This window comes from Candoia aspera, chromosome 13 (genome assembly GCF_035149785.1).
Source record: "Candoia aspera isolate rCanAsp1 chromosome 13, rCanAsp1.hap2, whole genome shotgun sequence".
Classification (NCBI taxonomy): Eukaryota; Metazoa; Chordata; class Lepidosauria; order Squamata; family Boidae; genus Candoia; species Candoia aspera.
This window is the reverse complement of record NC_086165.1, coordinates 22,744,134-22,763,277: the sequence shown is the minus strand read 5'-3', so window position 1 is coordinate 22,763,277 and position 19,144 is coordinate 22,744,134. Positions and strand designations below refer to the sequence as shown.

At 47.5% G+C, this 19,144-nt stretch overlaps 1 protein-coding gene across 1 annotated transcript in view; it reads left to right on the top strand.

The window, feature by feature from the left end:
- The first annotated feature begins 2,196 nt into the window (after positions 1-2,196).
- RASGRF1 (Ras protein specific guanine nucleotide releasing factor 1) overlaps positions 2,197-19,144 on the top strand; it is a 60,768-nt gene continuing 43,820 nt past the window's right edge. Inside the window, exons 1-2 of the mRNA XM_063314222.1 lie at positions 2,197-2,490; positions 14,024-14,130. Coding sequence (XP_063170292.1) covers positions 2,227-2,490; positions 14,024-14,130 — 371 coding nt within the window. The 5' untranslated portion in view covers positions 2,197-2,226. The remainder of the gene's footprint in view (positions 2,491-14,023; positions 14,131-19,144) is intronic.

Here is a 19,144-nt window from a genome sequence, read left to right as displayed (position 1 = left end):
GCTACTTCCAGAACCATCTGATCCCAACTCTTGGATGAACAGCAAAGCACCTGTTGTGGATCCTATTGCACATTCCTCCAACAAGTTAATTCTGTTTTTCCATGGTAAAGCCCCCATTAAGAAACAAACTGCAGCTGGAGCCCCCTCCTCATTACTGTTTAGGAATTAACTACAAACATACCCAGGAACTGTAATGTGTTAGTGTTTTAATGGTAGATGTGTGGGTGTTAGGGTCGCATTTGATTTTTTAAAATTATGTTTTCAGGATTGTTTTATTGCATTTTTGTAATCCGGCCAAAAGTATTAATGGGGTTGGAAATTCACAATTTCCCTGGAATCCACAAAAGCAGCTGCTGTGATGCATCTGTTGGTCTTTATGATGTCCCAAGATGTTCACATAACATACTCAACCTGATTCTTTAATTAACCATTCTCTCATTTTGGACAGTTGCATGGAACCATAAACTGATCAGGCTGAATTTGCAGAACCCCAACAACCCTCCCCTCCCAAGCACCCTATTTTGCCAGAATAACCCTAACCAAGTTTAGCATGTCATACCAATGTAATCATTCGGTCTTTAATAGACCTAGTGAAGCATGTCATGTTGGCAGAATCTGGCTGCTACTTCTCTAGCAGGTGTTCCATGTGGAGAATTCACTTGCTTCCATATCCTCTTGTCCAACTGGACATCCCGCCTGACTCAGCTACCCTTACTGCAAGACAGAGTGGCCAAAAGTGAAGGCAGGGACCTTTATTATCACAGCAGGAGAGGCAAAAACCATGGAGCCTATTCTAGAAAAGAGAAACCTCTCTTTGGGAGGACCCCCACCAGGACATGCATCCCAGGTTGTGCCGATGGATCAGTCATGAGGTTCAGCTTGCTTTTGCTTTGAAAATGGCTGGGTGATGCCAGGAAGCGGGGACCTTGACTGAACTACCTAAGTGGGAGGGGTTTGGCTTGGGAATTTTCTAAAAGAAGCTGAAGGGAGCCTGTAAGGTTGAGGCCTATGTGAGTATGATAGTTTGGTTGAATTAATGGGGGCAGGGGTTGAGCGGGTGGGGATTTAGGAATGTAATTTGCCCTGGTGGATGGGGGGCGGGGGGCGATCCTGGATGGCCTCCTCAGAAGAGGCCTTGATGCTAGAGGATACGAAAGGATGCTGGACTTCCTTCTGTCCTTTGGAGGCTGAAGTAAACTGAACAGAAAAAAAAAGTGGGCATGTATTCCTGGGGATGTTCTTGCCCACTTTTTTTTCCCCCTGTTCAGTTGCCTGAATAAGAGATCTGGAACTTTCTGTCACCCCCACCCCCCCAGCATGCTGACCACGCTTTACTCAACTAACCCTTTCTTTTTTTACTTTGTTGACACACAGAACCACCCGCGGAGAGGGTGCCAGCTGGGCTGGGACGACACACCAGCGGCTAGATGGTTCCGGGGTTCATGGGACACAGGCGAGGACAGCAAACTTCACCTTGCTGGGAAGCTGGAATGGGGGGATCGGCTTTCCTAGCGGGTGCGGCTGATCTCGCAAGAGCGAGGCACCTTCCGACCTCGGCAAAAAAGTCCCGCCCCGCAAAAAGCAGGGGCTGCGGCACTTGGGATGTGGCGCCGGGCAGCAGGCTCGGGGAAGGGACCTGTCCTTCTCCAACCAATTCCCTGGCGTGGGGAGGCGCCAGAGGGAGGCTAAAAATAAACCTTGGCTAAGGCGCGCTGCCGCGGTTGCCAGGACAGGCATCCTTCTCCGGGCGAGGGCTGCTCCGGCCCCGGTCCGGGCTGCGGGACGAGGCTCCGGGCTGGGCTGCCGCCGTGCCGCTGCGCACCGCCGTGCGACCCACCCCACCCGCTCCTCACGCGGCGGCGTGCGGCAGGAGGTAGGAGGGGGAGAGGCGCTCCTGATCCGGGCTGGCCGGCGGGGCTGCGCGCAGCTTCCGAGCGCCGCGGCGCTGCCGCAGTTTGCCGCTGTCCGCGGTGCTGAGGGCTGGTCGGAGCGCGGAGGCGAGCGGCAGGGCAGCGGGCGCCGGCGCTGTCCGCGGTGCTGACCAACCGACCTGCCGCGCAGGTGACCGCGTTGCTGGAGGCGCCCGGACCGGGCTGAGCGAGGCGGCGGCGGCGGCGGGCATGCGAGAGGCAGGCCGACGGCGCGAGGGGCTCCGGCCTGCTGGGGCTCCAATGGGTCGAATGGCGTTGCGGTTGCTGCGGCTGTGAGCTCCCCTGTGCCCACACCATGCAGAAGGCACTGCGCCTGAATGACGGGCACGCCATCTACCTGGGGCTGCTGGCCAAGAAGGATGGTGCCCGGCGGGGCTACCTGAGCAAGAAGAGCTCTGACAACACCAAATGGCACCCCAAGTGGTTTGCCCTCCTTCAGAACATGCTTTTCTACTTCGAGAATGATTCCAGTTCCCGGCCAGCCGGCCTCTACCTGTTGGAAGGGTGCCTGTGTGACAGAGCGCCTTCACCCAAGCCCAAGGATCCCCTGGAGAAGCAGGTGGGATGGGAGTATGGGGGTGGGGGGAGTGAGCACACTGGCTTGAGGCAGCAGCCTGGGGAACCCTGAGCCAGCCAGCCTTTTGGGGGACACCTCTGCATGGGAGGGAATCTTGCCGGAGGGGGGGGGGGATCTCTCTGCACCTGCCAGCTGCATCTGCTGCTGGCAAGACCAGGGCTTCAGCACCAAGGGTAGCGACTACAGTCCTCCCTCTGTCCAAAGACAGCCTCCTCGATCCAGCCGTCCAAGCCTGGTCCTCTCCTCTGGCGGCTGATCTGTGGCTCAAGACCACAGGCTCAAGCGGCAGGGGTTTCCCCTCCCTCTTCTGGAGACACCTGCTCCAGCCAGAAATCAGTTACAGGGAGGCCACACGTTTCTTTATCAAATTAAGCATGGTGACCTGTCCAATTAACTAGTCAACACACTGAATTGCAATGCTCTGGATGGAGGACAACATTGTAGGAGGGGAGCTCTGTCAGTCTTTGTGGCAAAAAATCCAAAAGAGCCTGGTAACATCTTTTCAGATCAAAGGGGTTAATAAAAGCTTATGCCTTTTAATACAATTTGTTAGTCAGAAAAGGTGCTACCAGACTCCTCCTGATTTTCTGGTTGGCGGAAAGGAGGAGGCTGTGATCATCTGCAGCAGTGCCCACTCCCACCTTCCTTACTGTCTGCTTCCGCCAGCCCCACCACCTTCCCTCCCTCAGGCCAGTTCACTACTGACTTCTTTCCGGCGGGGGGGTGGGGCTGGAGGCCGGCCCAGGCCAGCCGACACACCTTAAGTGACAAAAAGCTGGTGAACCACCGAACCCTGCCAGATTCCCTGCTGTCCTGGGCCTGGAGCCAGTCCATCTCAGCACAGCTGCTCAGGCATTGCAAGCTGCCCCCAGGCTCCACTGCAACTGTGGAGGAACCTCAGCTCAGTGCTGGAAATACACCCCCAAACTGGAATTTGGAAGGGATTTGTGAAGCTCCTTGAAGAACTGACCTTATTTGCAGCTAGCATCCTCAGAAAATCAGGAGACCACACCATAGGCTAGTGCAGAACTTGGGAAGCAAGATTGGGGTGGGGGGGGAGATCTCATGAAGAGGAGACTCACATGATTCTGTAGCTTTGATGGACTGAAGAGCCACTGGACCAGCCAGACAGATCCAAGAGGAAAGGCAGGCATCTCAGTGATGGGTGTTCCTCTAAAGTTAAAACACAGAGGTGTTAACATCAGGGCACAAGAAAGGCCCTTTCTCTGAATGCAGAGATTCCTTTCCCAAATGTGAGGGATTTTATAGCCGAGAGGGGAGACAGCCAGATTGCCTGCCCACTCCAGAGCCCTCTCCTGTGGTGTACGTGTTTTCTCTCCCTCTTTCTCTGGCATCTATAGAAATCCAGTTTTCAAAACTTTTTTGTCTACTGCTCTTTAAATCTTTAAAACGTATCAGGATCTCTACTCTTGCCATTAATTTCCTATGTAACCATGGCAGCAACATTTATTTGGTGCTTTTTCAATATTCAAAACATTTCATTACCTCAATACATTTTTGGAATGTACTCCTAGTGACCCAAAGGACTGAGACTGTTGAGGCTCTGGACTGCCAGAGCCACGTAAATCTGGTTCTGAACATGGTCGGGAAAAGAGCCATTTCTAAACATTCTGGGTGTCTCGTGAAGGGTGGGTCACTTGCTCTGCCGCTGTCATGGCTTGTCTCGATGGGAATGTCAGGGCATCCGGCTCAGCCCTTTTCCCTGCAGCATATCTTTCTTGCCAATATTTTAGGAACCAAATGGAAAAAAATAGTGGGTGGAGAGGGACATGGCCTGGGCCAGTTTCTAGCATCTGCCCATTCTGGCCAAAGAGACATTGGCCCACCGCCGGCTTACAAAAGGTTCTGATGCTTCTCCCAGTGGCCAGCTGCCACACCATGTGGCTTCAGATGTCTAGCTCAGCGGCCTTAGGCCAGCGAGGTTTCCAAGAAGGCTCACTGGGAAGACTGGATGCTTTCTTGGAACTTTCTTCCTCATAGGTGCTTTTGGGGGTCTTCCTTGCCAAGGATAAGCCAGCTTAGCTGTGAGGTCCTAGATCACACTTTGCTATAGGAGATCACAAGGGATTATCTCTGTTTCTCAGGATTTCTGGGGACATAATAGTCTCCCACATCTTAGTTGTTCAAAGCATTTTTTTCCTGTATCAGATCAACACAGAAACGTGCTTGCACCAAAACAACTGCATTAAATTACAATTAAATAAACCCCTGCAACTGATTTACTATTGCAGGATCTCCTTCCAGTCAGCCTTATTTTTGTTCCAGGCATATGCACATAGTTCTGGGGACTATTGCATGGCTGAATCTTCATGGCAGGCCATCATCTTAGCTCTGCCCAACAAACCTAAGTGTAAGTCATGAGTAGGAAAGCGTTGCTACCTTTAAGCAGCATACAAGGGCAGAGGGCCTCTGCCAGACAGCCAGTTGGGTTGGCCGGGTGGACTCAGCAACCCTCTAAGCTACATTTTCTTGCTGGAAAGGTGAACCAGGTGCAGAGAGGAATAAATGCTCTGAGTGATTTCTAACTCCCTGAAGGCGAATTGGGGTTTCTTCCGGGCTCTTATTCTTTAAGAAGCCTCCCTCTCATCTCATTTTGGCCCTGCTGATGTGTGCACACCTGTGCATATGCACATATGTGCATTGGGGTGCATGCCTCTGCCAGTGTATTAGGCGGCAGCACCTGAGGACAGAGCGGGGCTGGGGCAGAGCTCAGGTGAGCTGCTGGGCGCCCTCAGCCGCACTGGCGCAACCTGAGCAAGCGCTCTGTTTCCCGGTGCCCACTCCCAAGTCAGGAACAGACTAAGCTACTCACAGCAGCCAGCAGACCAAATGGGGCTTCTGGAGCCAAAGGCCAACCCTTGCCAGCTCTACGTGAAATCAGTTATTCCACTTCTACTCCAGTTTGAAAGCAAAATCTCCAGCTGGAAAAACAGTTTTGCTTTCTCTGGAGCCCACTGTTGGAAGAATCACAGGCTTTCCAAGGATTCGTAACACCACGAAATCCACCAGCCTGCTCAGAGCAGGAATTCAGATTGAAGTCTCCCTTGCTGGTCACCAGTTCCACTTTCAAATTCATCTCACTTCGAGGAGATGGTTGCTAACATTCCACTGGGACTTGCCTTCCTGCCACTTAAATCCATGATCCTGTGTCCAGCACTCTGGAACAAGGGTGAACAGGTTTTGGCCCACTTCTGTGTGACATTCTCAAGCGCTTCTGTCATTTCTCCCCAAGGTTAATGGTTCCTCTCCCCTATATTCTCCTTGTACAACTTAGTTTCCACCTTCAGCACTGCCTTCATTGCCCTCCCTTCAGTCTTCTTGCGATTTGCCTCACGCCTCCTCAGAGGGGGTTGCTGTGAAATGCACACAGATCGAGCTGGGGGGGAATCTAACCAGCATATAGTGGTGTTTTTATTTCTTGGAGGATGGAAATTATATTGCTGTTGATGCAGATTAAAATTCTATTGTTGGCAGCCAAGTCACTGTGATCAACTACAATTACATCTTTTGCACGTGGACAGTATTGTCCATCCTGTTCCTGCACCTTTGATCTCTGTTTCCTAAGTGAAGCCTTTGCATTTGTCTGTAGTTTCATTCATCAGGCTATTTGTGAATCCACCTAGTAGAGAACCTATTTAGTCTATATTTGATTTATTAGGTCTGTACTGTTCTAAAAACAAGGTAAGGTTAATCAAGCAAGACCTAAAAATTTCACGTATTATTTTCAAATTTTTAATAGATTGATTGCTTTATCAGATATTGATGGATTATTCTTTTCTGTTTTCAAATGTTTGGGGTTTGTCTCCTCCATCACCTGTCACATTTGCCAGAATTTTTCATAGACCACTAGCCCAATCATCAGGCATTTCCTTCAGTGCTCTAAGATGTAATCTTACCCTGGAGTTTTAAAGTCTGTAGGTGTTCCCTGATTAGATTTCTATCAAGCTGAAGTTGCAATGATGCTTCTTCAACCCAGAAGTTACATCCTCTTCTCACAGAACCGAACCACAAAAGGGGCCAGGTGTTCTGCCTGCTCTTTGTTACCTGTTAACATTTTCTGCGCTTCATTGATTTTGATTTTGTTTCTTCTTGCATTTTCAGCATATCTGAAGAAGCCCTTTTTCTTGTTCGGAGCATCCTTTGCTACCTTCAGCTCATTCTGAGCATTAGCCTTTCTGACAACATCTCTACAAATCTGGACAATTCTGGTGTACTTGGGATTCTGCTTCTTTTTCAACTCCATATTATGATGCCCTTTTTTTATTTTGGCTTCTTTTGCTGTCTTCCATTCCCTCATTTGGAATAGTCTGTGCGTTTAGTATCTCTTTAAATGACTTTAAATGACTTCTGTCTACTTTGTGCTCATTTTCCCATTCACTTCTAACACTAATTGCTCCATATGGATTAAAATCCACTTTCTTGTAGACATGCTTTCAAACTGAGTGTTGGTTTTCCTTAAAATCAAGAAATCCTTCCTTGCCCAGTTTCCTACACCAGTGTTACGGTTGTATCATTACTTGGTCTAGTCAGATTTCCCTATTGATTCATGTGAAGCAAGGGTAGTTGAAGTTCCTATGCTTTCTTCTCTCTTCTGAAGGAGAAAATGGCCAGCAGAATAAGCCAGGGATTTCCTAAAAGGGCCAAGCTTGGCAGAGTCTGTCTCTGAACAAACATCAGGGCCATTAAAGTCTCCCATCATTACTACTTCGCATCTCCTGAAAGATCTTTGCTTTTGGAAATCACCATCTTCACTTCTTCCTTGGCTGGGTTGTCAGTCATGGATAGCAATTACGGCATTGCTTTTATTCACTGTTCCACATACTTTAAACTATCCACTCTCAACAGCACCAACAAGTGCTTTCCCCTGAATTGCACTGTAGATTTTAGACTACAGTTCAACTCCTCCTCCTCCTCTCTCTCTATAACTTCCTTCCAAGGAGATTCATTTCATCCATCTCTGTCAGGAGAGGCATCCTACCAGCTCTCTGTAGACTTATTTGATCATATTTCCCACACTGTGATGGTTAGTAAATGGATGAGGCCGTGAGCTAGTTATCTCTCTATCTCTCTATCAAGTTTATATGGCCACCCATCTCACATAAAATTACTCTGGGGGGCGTACAACAATATTTTTGATTGTTCGTTGTGTAATAGGCACATATAATTATGTTTTGTTTCTGCAGAATGCAAATCCTTAAGTTCTTTTGAATTTTCATCTCCAACCCTCATAGGATTCAATATTATTTATTTATTTATTTATTTTATTTTATTATTTTCTATCCCGCCTTTATTATTTTTATAAATAACTCAAGGCAGTGAACATACCTAATACTCCCTCCTCCTCCTATTTTCCCCACAACAACAACCCTGTGAGGTGGTCAGGCTGAGAGAGAGGGACTGGCCCAGGGTCACCCAGCCGGCTTTCGTGCCTCAGGCAGGACTAGAACTCACAGCCTCCTGGTTTCTAGCCCGTTGCCTTAACCGATGGACCAGACTGGCTCTCATATAAAGGCTTCTTCATCAACATGCTTCGGTGGAACAGCTTCTTCTTTCCCTTCCCCACCCTCCTCCTCTTCCTTCTCTTTCTATAACCCACAAATATTTATCCTAGATTTTTATTTTTCATTGTATCTCAAAGGATTAAATTGAAAGCTCTCCTGATTAAGGTCACCAGACTTCACCGAACATTTTAAACTACTCCTTGTGATGTGAACTTCATCTCATGCCATGCAGTCAATCATCCAGGTAAATCAGACAGTGGCTCCTGAAAACAAACCCCTCCTGTTCATACTGTTTGTCTAACCAGACACTTCAACTTGCAGCATTCCCTTTCCCTTTCCAGTCCCCTTCCTTGTACCTGAAGAGTGGGTGAGAAACCACCTGAAACTCCAGAATATTGATTTCCTTCCAGAATCCATGATGATGCAGTTATAGCTGTTATTTGCAGTATCATCTGTCCCCACATAGATCAGCAGGAAGGGATAGTTGACAGTGAGTCTGATAACGCTTGGAAGTTGTTCTGTCACATTGCTAATCTGTGCTCCTGACAGACAAACTTACTTCATGAGATAATGGTTTTATTGGCATCTTTTGTTTTTATTCCACACTGAGATGAATCATCAACGACCAAGTATGCCTTCTTGTAGGGTGTAGCTATGCCCCCTCTGCCCTTCAGGGATCCGCCCTCCTGACTCCTTTTCTGGGGTCTTTTTTTCCTTAACTGAAGGCTGAGAACTTCTTTTTTGGTGAGGGTTTGGAACGTGTTTCTGAGTTCCAGTGTTGCAGAGTATCCTCTCCATTTCTCACTTCTGGCTGGCATTCTTGCTCACTTGGTTTGATTGTTTCTTTGATTCTCTTTTTTTATGTAAAGTCCCACCACCACCAGCTCCTGTTACTGTACCTCTTTTGTTTCGTCTAATATACCTTTGTTCTCTGTTATGGCCTGACAGTTCAGTCACCATAGTGAGCTTGCATTTGCTGCCTATAACCACTTAACTGGGTTTAGCAGTTACACCACAGACACACCCTAAGTCTTGCAGGTCCCCATGCAGAGGGACCTCCATCTATTTCCTCTTGGGTTGAGAAAATAGGGGGTTTCTCAGGGAATATTCTATGCCCATCTCCAGGAACACAAGAGGAATGCAATTTTCCCTCCCCTTGGCTCCAGCTTGTCTTTCTCTTTGCCCAAATGTCTGAATCTCTGCAGGGGACCCTGATTTACTCTCCGGTACAGGCATGACTGCTGGGCTGAAGCTTTACCTGTTAGGTTAAAGATGCTAGTCCTGTGGAGCCTTGCTTTGGGAAGAGGTGCCTTGTGCAAGCATGGAGACATTTGGCAGTGGGCAGAAAACACGCAGTCATCTGTAAGGTCCACGTTTAATCATTCCAAAATCAATTCTGATTTAAGCTAAGAAAGAATGCTAAATCTTTTGCCAGGATAAGGCCCTGCACACGTTGGCATAGATGTGTGCATTGTTCACTGCCCTTCACATAATCAGCATGTAACAGTGAGAGGAGCTATATTTAGATGAGAAAACCCTCATCTGCTTGGCCTCAGCCACAATGTGCAGAGGTTGCTATTGAAACCGTATACAGCAGGATGCCCTTGAAGAAGACAAGCCAGATATGAGGGGGGAGGCGATTAGAAGCTCCCCAGTGCAAAAGCCTGGCAAGAATAAGGCTGGCATGATCAGCACCATGAGAGCCATTGGCATGACCTGGCACACTTCCAAGGAGCTCTGCCATCCTCTGTCCTACCAAACTGGTCACTGGCTTGACTTTGGCCAATAACGAACTTGGAAGACAAAGCCCATGAGAAAGGGCTACACGAAGCTCCTGCCTTCTTTGTGTTGACCTAGGCCAGCCTTTCTTAACCTTTTGACCGAGGAGGAACCCTTGAAATATTTTTCAGGCCTCGGGGAACCCCTGCACAATCAGGCTCAAATATAGGCCACAAGTTACAAAATTATGATATTCGTTTCATGGGTAGGCCTGTAGATATGCATTAACAGTGTTCCTAAACTGATAATAAAGAATGAAACTGACCTCTTTAATGTGAAATTGCCTGAATTTGAAATACCTTTTAAAATAAATCATGATCTCCCAGGGAACCCCTGGTGACCTCTTGCAGAACCCAAGGGTGCCACAGAACCCTGGTTGAGGAACCCTGAGCTAGGCGGTATTTCTAGGGCCTGGCACAGTAAAGGTCAGGGTTCTGCCCTTCTTCTTCTCCGTGGTACCTTCTGGGGCTGCTTTCTCAGCACAGAAGACAAAGAACTGGGGAGGAAAAGCAGAGGACTCCTTGGGACCTGCAGACTGGTCCAAGCACCAGGCAAAAGGCAAGTTGTTCCAAGCCATTGATCATTCAGAGCAAAGCTCAGGTAACCCAGGCAACTGCTGACCAGATGAAAATCCCGCTCTGTGACCCCACTGTGACATCAGCAGGGCAACAGCAGTGGGCTGTTTTGGGTTAGAATTTGGCAATCATCCAGCCCCTTAACCTCTTTGGCAAAGGTGCCAACTGTCCTATTCTGCATATTTAGGAGCTCAGGAATAAGCAGTGCCGGGTGGAGCAATTGCACAGAGCAGGCACAGACTGGCGAGAGGCCCCTGTGCCCACCGGCGGGGGCGGATCTCTGCATGCCAGGTCTTTCTCCCGGGTGGCATTGCAGGGTCTTCCTGATTAGAGCAGTGGAAGCAGAGGGAGGGCAGCCAACTGGTTCCTTACTTGTTCCCCAGTTAATCGATTCGATCTGTGGCCATGCAGAACATTCCTCGTTTCCTAGGAGACTGTAGAAAAGGAGAGCAAATGAACTGCAAGAACTCTTTTGCTGGGCTAGAAGCTTCCCTGATGAAAATTAACACAACAAGAATAAATGCCAAAGGAAGCTAAAAATAGCCTGTCCTGAGTCTGCTCAGCTCCTAGACACAGCAGCCAGAAACAAACTGGGGCCTCCCACCACCCAGTTCTGCTGGGACCAAACACCAGAGCTTATTCAACAGGCTGACACGTTCGTGAAGTCTGGAATTAAAACAATAATTAATAACCAATCAAAGCTATTTATTAAAGACTATTCAAGGCTGACAGCATACAGTGCAATCGCTTAATCACCTGGTATTCAGTGGTAGAACTGCAGTTTACAGGTCAACAGATTTTCAACTAACGCATCTTAATGACTCTGCATATTACACAGCACAGCTGCTAATGCATTACAGAATCATAGAGTAAAATAATATGCCAGAAGGGATCCTGGAGATCCAGAGCAGGCAGTTGGCATAAGTCACCTCCAAGTTCCCTTTCAGCCCCTTCATCATCCTGTGATATAGCCCACCCCCTGCCCATGCAGGAATCCACTCCACAGCACCCTGGACCCCAGAGATTCCAACACCTCTCAAGGCAGCCTCTTCCATGGTGTGAAAGCTTTTAACATTAGGAAATTCTTCCTCATGTTCAACCAAAATCTCTTCCCTTGTAATTTAAGCCCATGATTTCTGGTCCTATCTTCTGGAACAACTCTGAACTCTTCTGTTCCACCTGGGCTCTGTCAGGTGACAGCCCTTCAGATATCGTATCTCCCCAAAGTCTTCAATTCTTCAAGCAAGGCCCAGCCACCCCCTCCAATCATTCTTCATAAGTGGTTCCTTCCAAGTCCCTTGTTATCTTGATTGCTTTTCTCTGACTTGTGCCAATTTCTCAATGAAAATTCTTAATGACCAATACAGAATAGAGAAAAATTATGACTTATCTTGATTGTTATGTTATATTTTTGTTGATGCAACCCAGAATTGCATCTGTGGTTGGTTGGTTGGTTTTCACAGCTATATCACACTGTTATATTCAGCTTAGGATTCAGCAAGATACAAGATCCTTTCAGTATGTATTGTTGCCTACTATGATTTTCCCTACCCTATACTCAGGCCCTTGATTTTTCCTACCCAGACTTAGCTTTATCTTTGTTGAAATTTATCTTGCTGGTTTCTGACCATGGTTCTAGCTTTCAGGATCCCCCTGAATCTTGATACTGCCCACCAAGGTGTTTGCTATCCCTCCATCTTTGTGTCACCTGCAAATTAGATCACCCTATTTTCTCACTATGTTGAACAGCACAGGGTCTGGAGCAGAGCCACCTGACACTTCCTTCCAGCTAGACTGGGTTGATTGTTCAACCCACCTGGTCTCCTTCTCATGGCAGCATAGTCCAGGTGGCTCAAACATTCTACAGCTCTCCTCTTGGCATGAGCAAAAGATGGCAAAAGGGGTTAAGCTCTGCTTCTTCAGAAGGACTTGCCCAAGAAGAATTTATGACTAAGGGAGATTCCTACGCAGATGGCCTCCTGCTAGGTCTTTCATCCTTTTATCAGGCTCCAACAATCTTTGCATACTTTTACTTTTTCGAAGTTTCATAGCAACTTAGAAAAGTCACCAGGGATTATCATTTTGTTTCTCAGGGGTGTCCTCCTTCTTTGCCGAGCTATGTGTAATGACTGTATTACTCAATCTGCCACCAAAATTGATTCATACGTAATTATAGTAGAAATCACTTTAATGGAGTGTAGCAGACAGAACAGTGGGAAAGTTGTGAATGAAAGTTCCCACACTTTCCCCAAGTTAAACAGCCCAATGAGTTCAAGCCCCTCCCTTACTTAGGCATGCGCCCCCCCCCCTTCATGCTAGTCAGTGATGCTTTCGCACTCCTGGCAGTTTCCCTCTCCCAGTTCTGCTGACTCGCAAGTCCCGACATGTGTTAACTCCATTCATGCATGAGAGTCCAATCAGATGTTCTGGGAACCTTTGATCAGGGAGCATGACACTATGGCCCCTCTTTAAGCCCTCCAGCCTCTTTCTAGTACACAAGGGTGCCAACTTTATTAGGAGAGGGGGCCGCCAGTTGCAAATCATGGGTTGGCACTATTTCTTGACCAGAGTACTAAGCCAAAGGTGGGGGTGGGGGATGCAATCTTGGAAGGGCTAGCAATTCACAAAAGCAGTCTGGCATCTGAGGGGAGAGCAATACCCAGAGCCAGGGGGTCACAACCTCCAGGATCCAATGGCCAGTACTGCACGGTCCTTCAGGGTCAGGATGCACGGCAAATGTTCCCAGGGTCTTCTTCAGGCCTGCCTCCCTATCTCAGTGCTAGGCAAAGGGCCTGCTTAGAGAGGGTGGACTTGGAGAAGGTAGGCAACAGCTGTTAAGAAATATCAGCTTAGCCCAGGAAGATAGGAGGGGCGGAGGAAGGAAATCAAGGCTGCCCCACTTGGCTCTCTTTGGTATAAGAGGGAGGGAGAGAGAAACCCTGTTGGGCTTTTTGGATTCTGTGATTCTGCCCTCTGGACTTCCAGTAGTTCATGTGGTGTTTGTCTCCTCACCTGGCCTACCTCAAAGGGCCAGCACTAGTCCTCTCAATTGGACAGGCAATTTTTTAGAAATCATGGTAGCTGCAGAAGAGGCATTGCTTCCTCTGCCCTCAAAGCCAAGACAGCCAGAGTTGCCTCTGCTGCCGGAAGACCTGCTTCTTGAAACCACAGAAGGGGGAGGGGGGTCAAAAATCAGTGCTGCAGTTAGTGACCCCACTGGCCTCATGGGGGGCCCACAAGGGGGTCTCAGGGCCCAGGGCAGCCTGAAGCAGACCCCGCAGTCCCCGTAGTGGCAGGAGGGGCCTCCAGCTTGGCAGAGCAAATAGAGCCTCCAGGAGTCCCGCTGAGGCCAGCGAGTCCTCGGTGGAGCAGGAGGGAGCTGGGGAGATGGACGCGATGTGGCATTCACGGCCCTGCATTTCCAGCCGTCTCATATACGCCCACGCAACAGATTCTGAACATTTGGTTGCATTCATTTGAATCCTGATGTCAGCATCAGAATTACATTGATTTTACTGTTACATTCTATACATTTTATTATTCTAAGTCAGTCACCTTGAGTCTTTAGGCAAGAAAAAGATGGGGTAGTACAAATGTAATAATAAATAACAGCAGGATCATTTCTCTTTATTTTTATAGCATTACTTTACGGTTAACTTCAATCATGAGAACCAGAAGACTCTGGAGCTGAGGACCGAGGATGCCAAGGACTGTGATGAATGGGTGGCAGCTATTAGTCATGCCAGGTAAGGACCTCTGGCAGAAAGGTCTCCCCCAGTGACAGCCACTCCTTCTTGACTTCGGCATACTGAACATGCGGAGAAGTGGCTGGGCGAGAGGTGGCCTTGTACCACCCTGTTCTCCAAGGCTCAAGAGGGGTTTCCATGGGGACCTTCATTCATTGGATGCCCAGGACCAGCCCCTCTGAGGCCGCCTGGGTGGTAAGGGAGGAACTGGCCCAGAGCTCCCTGGGAACATCGGAGGCTGGGGGGGACCTGAACCTGGGCCTTCCTGCTCCAATCCAGCACCTTCACCACTGTGCCAAAGCAGTTTGTTGCAGGTCCCACCCCTTACTCTATAATGCTTGAGTTTAAGTTTTCTGGGATCGGGATCCCACATCACACAGCTGTTGTAAGTTTAACTATAACTTGGTGAATAAGCAATCAGATGGGTTCGCATAGTTTGCTTAGTATAAACCATAGTTTACAAATCAAACTAGCCAGATTCATTCAACAACTCACCCCAAACCAGGCAAAACCCACTGTAGCTTAAGGTGACATGAAAACCCATTTTGTGTATGGAGCTACTGTATTATTCTGGGTGCAGCGCCCCTTAAGAGCCGCCAGAGCACAGCTCTGAAGCCTTGCGGGCTTATCTGAACCACATTAGAATGGTTCAGATAAGCCCGCAAGGAGTAACGGGTTTTTCCAGGCCTTTCATTCTCCCTGACCAGCTCAGGCAGGGACTCCAAAGCCTGGCTGTCTAGCAGGAGGGCACGCCGCTCCTGTCCAAGCGGGCAGCCCTCTCCCTAAAAGCTGGAGACGAGAAACACAAACAGGCCGGGATGTGACTGTTAGGATTCCTACATTCAGAGAAGCCTGAGGCCACAAACAGGCAATCTCCCTCCAGCGACCTCCTTCAAGGAACTGGACTTTAGTGAAACAATGGCTCCCTCCTCCCCCCGCCCCAGATCGTGCACTGCACTTGGATGATAACAAATCGGAAAATCACCCTGTCAGGTGGTGCAAAGATGGAGCAGGATCAGTGGCAGGAGGAATTATTTTTAACACCATTGCGTAACAGTTGCCTCTTTGGGTTAAAATTGTGGGAGAAAGCAATGTCTGAGGCTGACAATTATTCCTGGGAAAATTCCAGAGCAGATATGGAAGAAGCCAGTCTGTAATTACCAGAAGAGAGTATGGATTTGTCAAAAATACCAAAAAAATCGTTAACGTTTTTGATTGGGAGCCTCTTTAGGTGATGTTGGGAATGATATTGATCTGATATATTTTAGTACAACCAAACAGCTGACAAACTTAATTAGCAAGCTGATTAAGCGTGGCCAGAGAGCCTGATAATTCAGCAGACACATAACCGGCTTGAAGCTCACCAAACTGGAGGGACGTAATCTCAGCATTTTAAGGAACAGCTCTGATGTAGCAGAGGAAGACTAGAGAAAAGACGAGATTGTCCTGGGAAGAGAAACTGAAGGAGCCAGGCATGTTTCCCTTTGGGAAGGGAAGGGGAAGCGGGAGCTACGAAGGCCTCTTCGAATACCGGGGGGTGGGGGGAGCCGGGCACAACTGGGAACCCTCCTCTAGCCCCCCAGAGCACAGAGAGCCGATTCTGGAGGCTTCTAAGGGAAGAGATTGGAAGGGTTAGCCGTTTATCGGCTGTGCTCAAGCAGAGACTGGACACAGGTGGGGGGATGCTTTAATTTGGGTGGCCGAGGCAGTTCCACACAGTGGACAGATGGCTTTTGAGCTCTGGGATCCTGTGGGAAGCCTCTGACCGGCTGCTTGAAACTGCCTGCTCGAACCTGCCTGCTCCCACTTCACAGTCCACAACAGAAGCACAGAATGGTATTTTCAGAGAATTCCAGCAGTTGTTTCTATTTTTAAAAGTCACATTCTGGACTTCACCGTTTCAAATATAATTTTTTTTTCTTCCTCTTCTGCCTCTTTTTGTACCCCTTCACCGGATGAAGAACTCTGGGGGATTCAAAAGCTGTCAGGCACGCATTTTACTTGATGTAAATGAAAGCCCCCGGAGGCTTAAAGGAGATGGCCAGTGCCCAGCCAGGCCAAAACTGAGGGTGCCAATTTAAAGGATTCAAGTGATTCAGGAAGTAAGATTTCATTTCTCTACAAAGATCTCCCCTTTAGCCATCAGAAGTACAAAAAACCACATAAAATATTTCATGCACTATTGACACATTTTTCTTTGCCACAGAGATTGTATGCTGTGTGGAATTGGTGCAGGATTTGGAGTGCTTTCTTGTACCTAATTCCCAGAAGTCACCAAATTTGGGGCAGCTGCTTGGGTGTTTCAGATTTTTTTTCCCTCTGCCCTTGTATTGTGACCATGGGAAGCTGCCAGATGCTACAATCAAATATAAAACTTCGTCCTTGACTTTTGCATATTGATTTTATTGTCTTCCTTTAAATATGCTATTCGTTTTCCTGGACTTTTAAATCAAGAATTAAAATAAAGAGGGACTATTGCCACTTCTCTCTTGCAAATGAAGTTTGATGCTCTGGAGTCTTTGAATATTACAATTGACAACTTGCATCCTTTGACAAATATCCTGAAAATTCCTTTGACTGCAAGTTAAAGCTGATCCCACCATGAAAAGTAAATTTTGTCTTAAACCCTACTAAAATGTAACAAGGATGTTCCTCCTAAAATTCACCTCTTATTGGCAAATTGTTAGCTCAGTATTCTCCAACCAGAAGAGTATGTGTATCCTGCGAGGCAATTATGAAGAGTAGGATGAAGGAGCAGGACTGAAATCTGAGACTGATAGAAATATGGCCTGGGAATACCTGTTTGCTTTAGATCTCTGGACCAGTTAAATAGCCTCCTGGAGTACCACTCAAGGAGCCATCTGATGGCCTGGCTGGACCCTTGCTCATTCTCTTTGAAAAATCCTGGAGACCGAGGACGTGCTGGACAACTGAAGGAGTCTTCAAAAAAGGGGAAGCAGAGGATCTGGGGAACTACAGACCAGGCTGATATTGACACCAGGGAAGATTCTAGAGCCAGAGTTTAGGAGATTGTCCTGAAAGCACCTTGAAAACCATGATGCAACTTCTGAATGTCAGCATGGCTTTTTTCTAGACTTCAGGACAGGGAATAACAAATTTAAGTTTCAGGAAGGCAGACTCAGGTAGAGTGCTAGGAAATAATAACAGCAATTCGCTATTTATTTAACAAATTTGGAAGGCTGCCCAACTCCCCATTTATGAATCTAGACAGCATACATCAATAATAATAATAATAATAATAATAATAATAATAATAATAATAATATAAAGTTTGGCCTCCTCAGGTAGCACAAGCTATTAATAGTCACTGGTCTGGTCACAGATTATCTCTAGCACCAGACCATAAGTGGCATGGTCCCACAGGAACCCAGCTGTCCATGGTGGGGGCAGAGTGACCACCTTGATGGACCAGTAGTCAGATCCACCCTCAAGACTCTTCTTCTGGTCTCAATTTCTTAGCCAGCTTTAATGCAGCCTGGTGATTTTTAATCACTTCACTTTCTACTGAGTTTGGGCATTGCACTATGCTGTGGTTTGCTTAGCCATGGTTAACTGAATAAGCCACATACTGGCCGAATGTACATACCATGCTAAGTCAAACCCTACACTGGCTTTGTGTGAGTATAAACCAGCCTTATCTGTGTCACATTAGCTGCATGGGGACATGCACGTGCTACCCTCCAATGATCTCTGTGCTTTGCACAGTCCTCAGTGTCATGGCTAAAATTCATTGTCAAAATACCAAATAAAAGTAATGTGACTTGGAGTATTTAAGTCATTAACAGGCTTAATTAACATCCAGTTTAAAAAAATGATAGAATACAAAATACACCAAAGGGGGAAACTAGGAGAAAATCCATCCTGCATCCCCTTCTGTGATGTTACTGCATCCCTAATCATGGATGCTGAAGAAAATAATAAAAATGCATCATGCAAAGCAGCTCTCCATCCATGATGGAGAAGGGCACAGGTCAGAAGCAGTATGTAGCAGAAGCAAAAAGACTGACCAAGTAAATCAACCCCAATGAAAGAAGAAGTCTTCCTGTGCCCTCTGGACCTCCTCCCAATCTTTGCCTCTAGAGGCTTCACAAAACTTCCAGTTGGTTCTGTAGCATCAGAAAGTTGAGCCTTGACATCCAAAACTGTCAAGGAACAGAGAAAATGGAAGAGAACCACAGCAAGTCCCCCAGTGAGGCAACTAACCAGTTCCTCCATCTTGCAGCCAGATCAACAATGGTCTCAGAGAATCACAAAATCCTGGAGCTGCAGAGGGCCACTGAGACCATCCAGCCCAAGCTGCTACTCAGGGCAAGCATCCTTGGCCAATTTCTGCTTGAATACATCCAGGGAAGGGGTGCTCATCACCTTGTGGGGTAACTGGTTCCTCTGCTGAATTGCACCTTTGCCCCATGCATACTGGTTGGAACCCTTGCATTCCCATGACTAATTTGCCCTTCTTCCCTGCAGGGATGCAACTGAACATAGCTCCTACTTTTCACTGGAAATGAATGTGAAAACTTACCTGTTTTCTTGGAGAGGAAGAGGGACTTTATTTTGTATCTGCATGTAGTGGGAAGCAAGGTTTTTTTTTCTCTGTATGTCCGTGACTACATATATATATGGGGGAGAAGTGTGTGTGTCAATGTGTGTGTGGGCTGCACAGGCCACATTTCATCTTGTCTCTGCAAGCTCTTGGAAGTTGCTTTTTATTTGGCTGTGGACTGTGCATGAAACTTGGGGTGTGCACGTTGAATCCTAGAGCTGGAAGGGCCTTTGAGTCCATGGAGCCCCTCTTGAGTGCTGGAATCCAAATTAAGCAGATAGCTGCCCTGTTTCTTCTTAGATGCCTCCAAGAAAGGGGAGCCCACCACCTCTTGGGTCACTGGTTCCACTAACAGTAGGTAGGAGACTTTTGCAAACATTCCATTGGAACCTACTTCTCTGCAATTTAAATCCATTATTCTGTGTTGGACGGTCTGAGTCAATGAAGAAC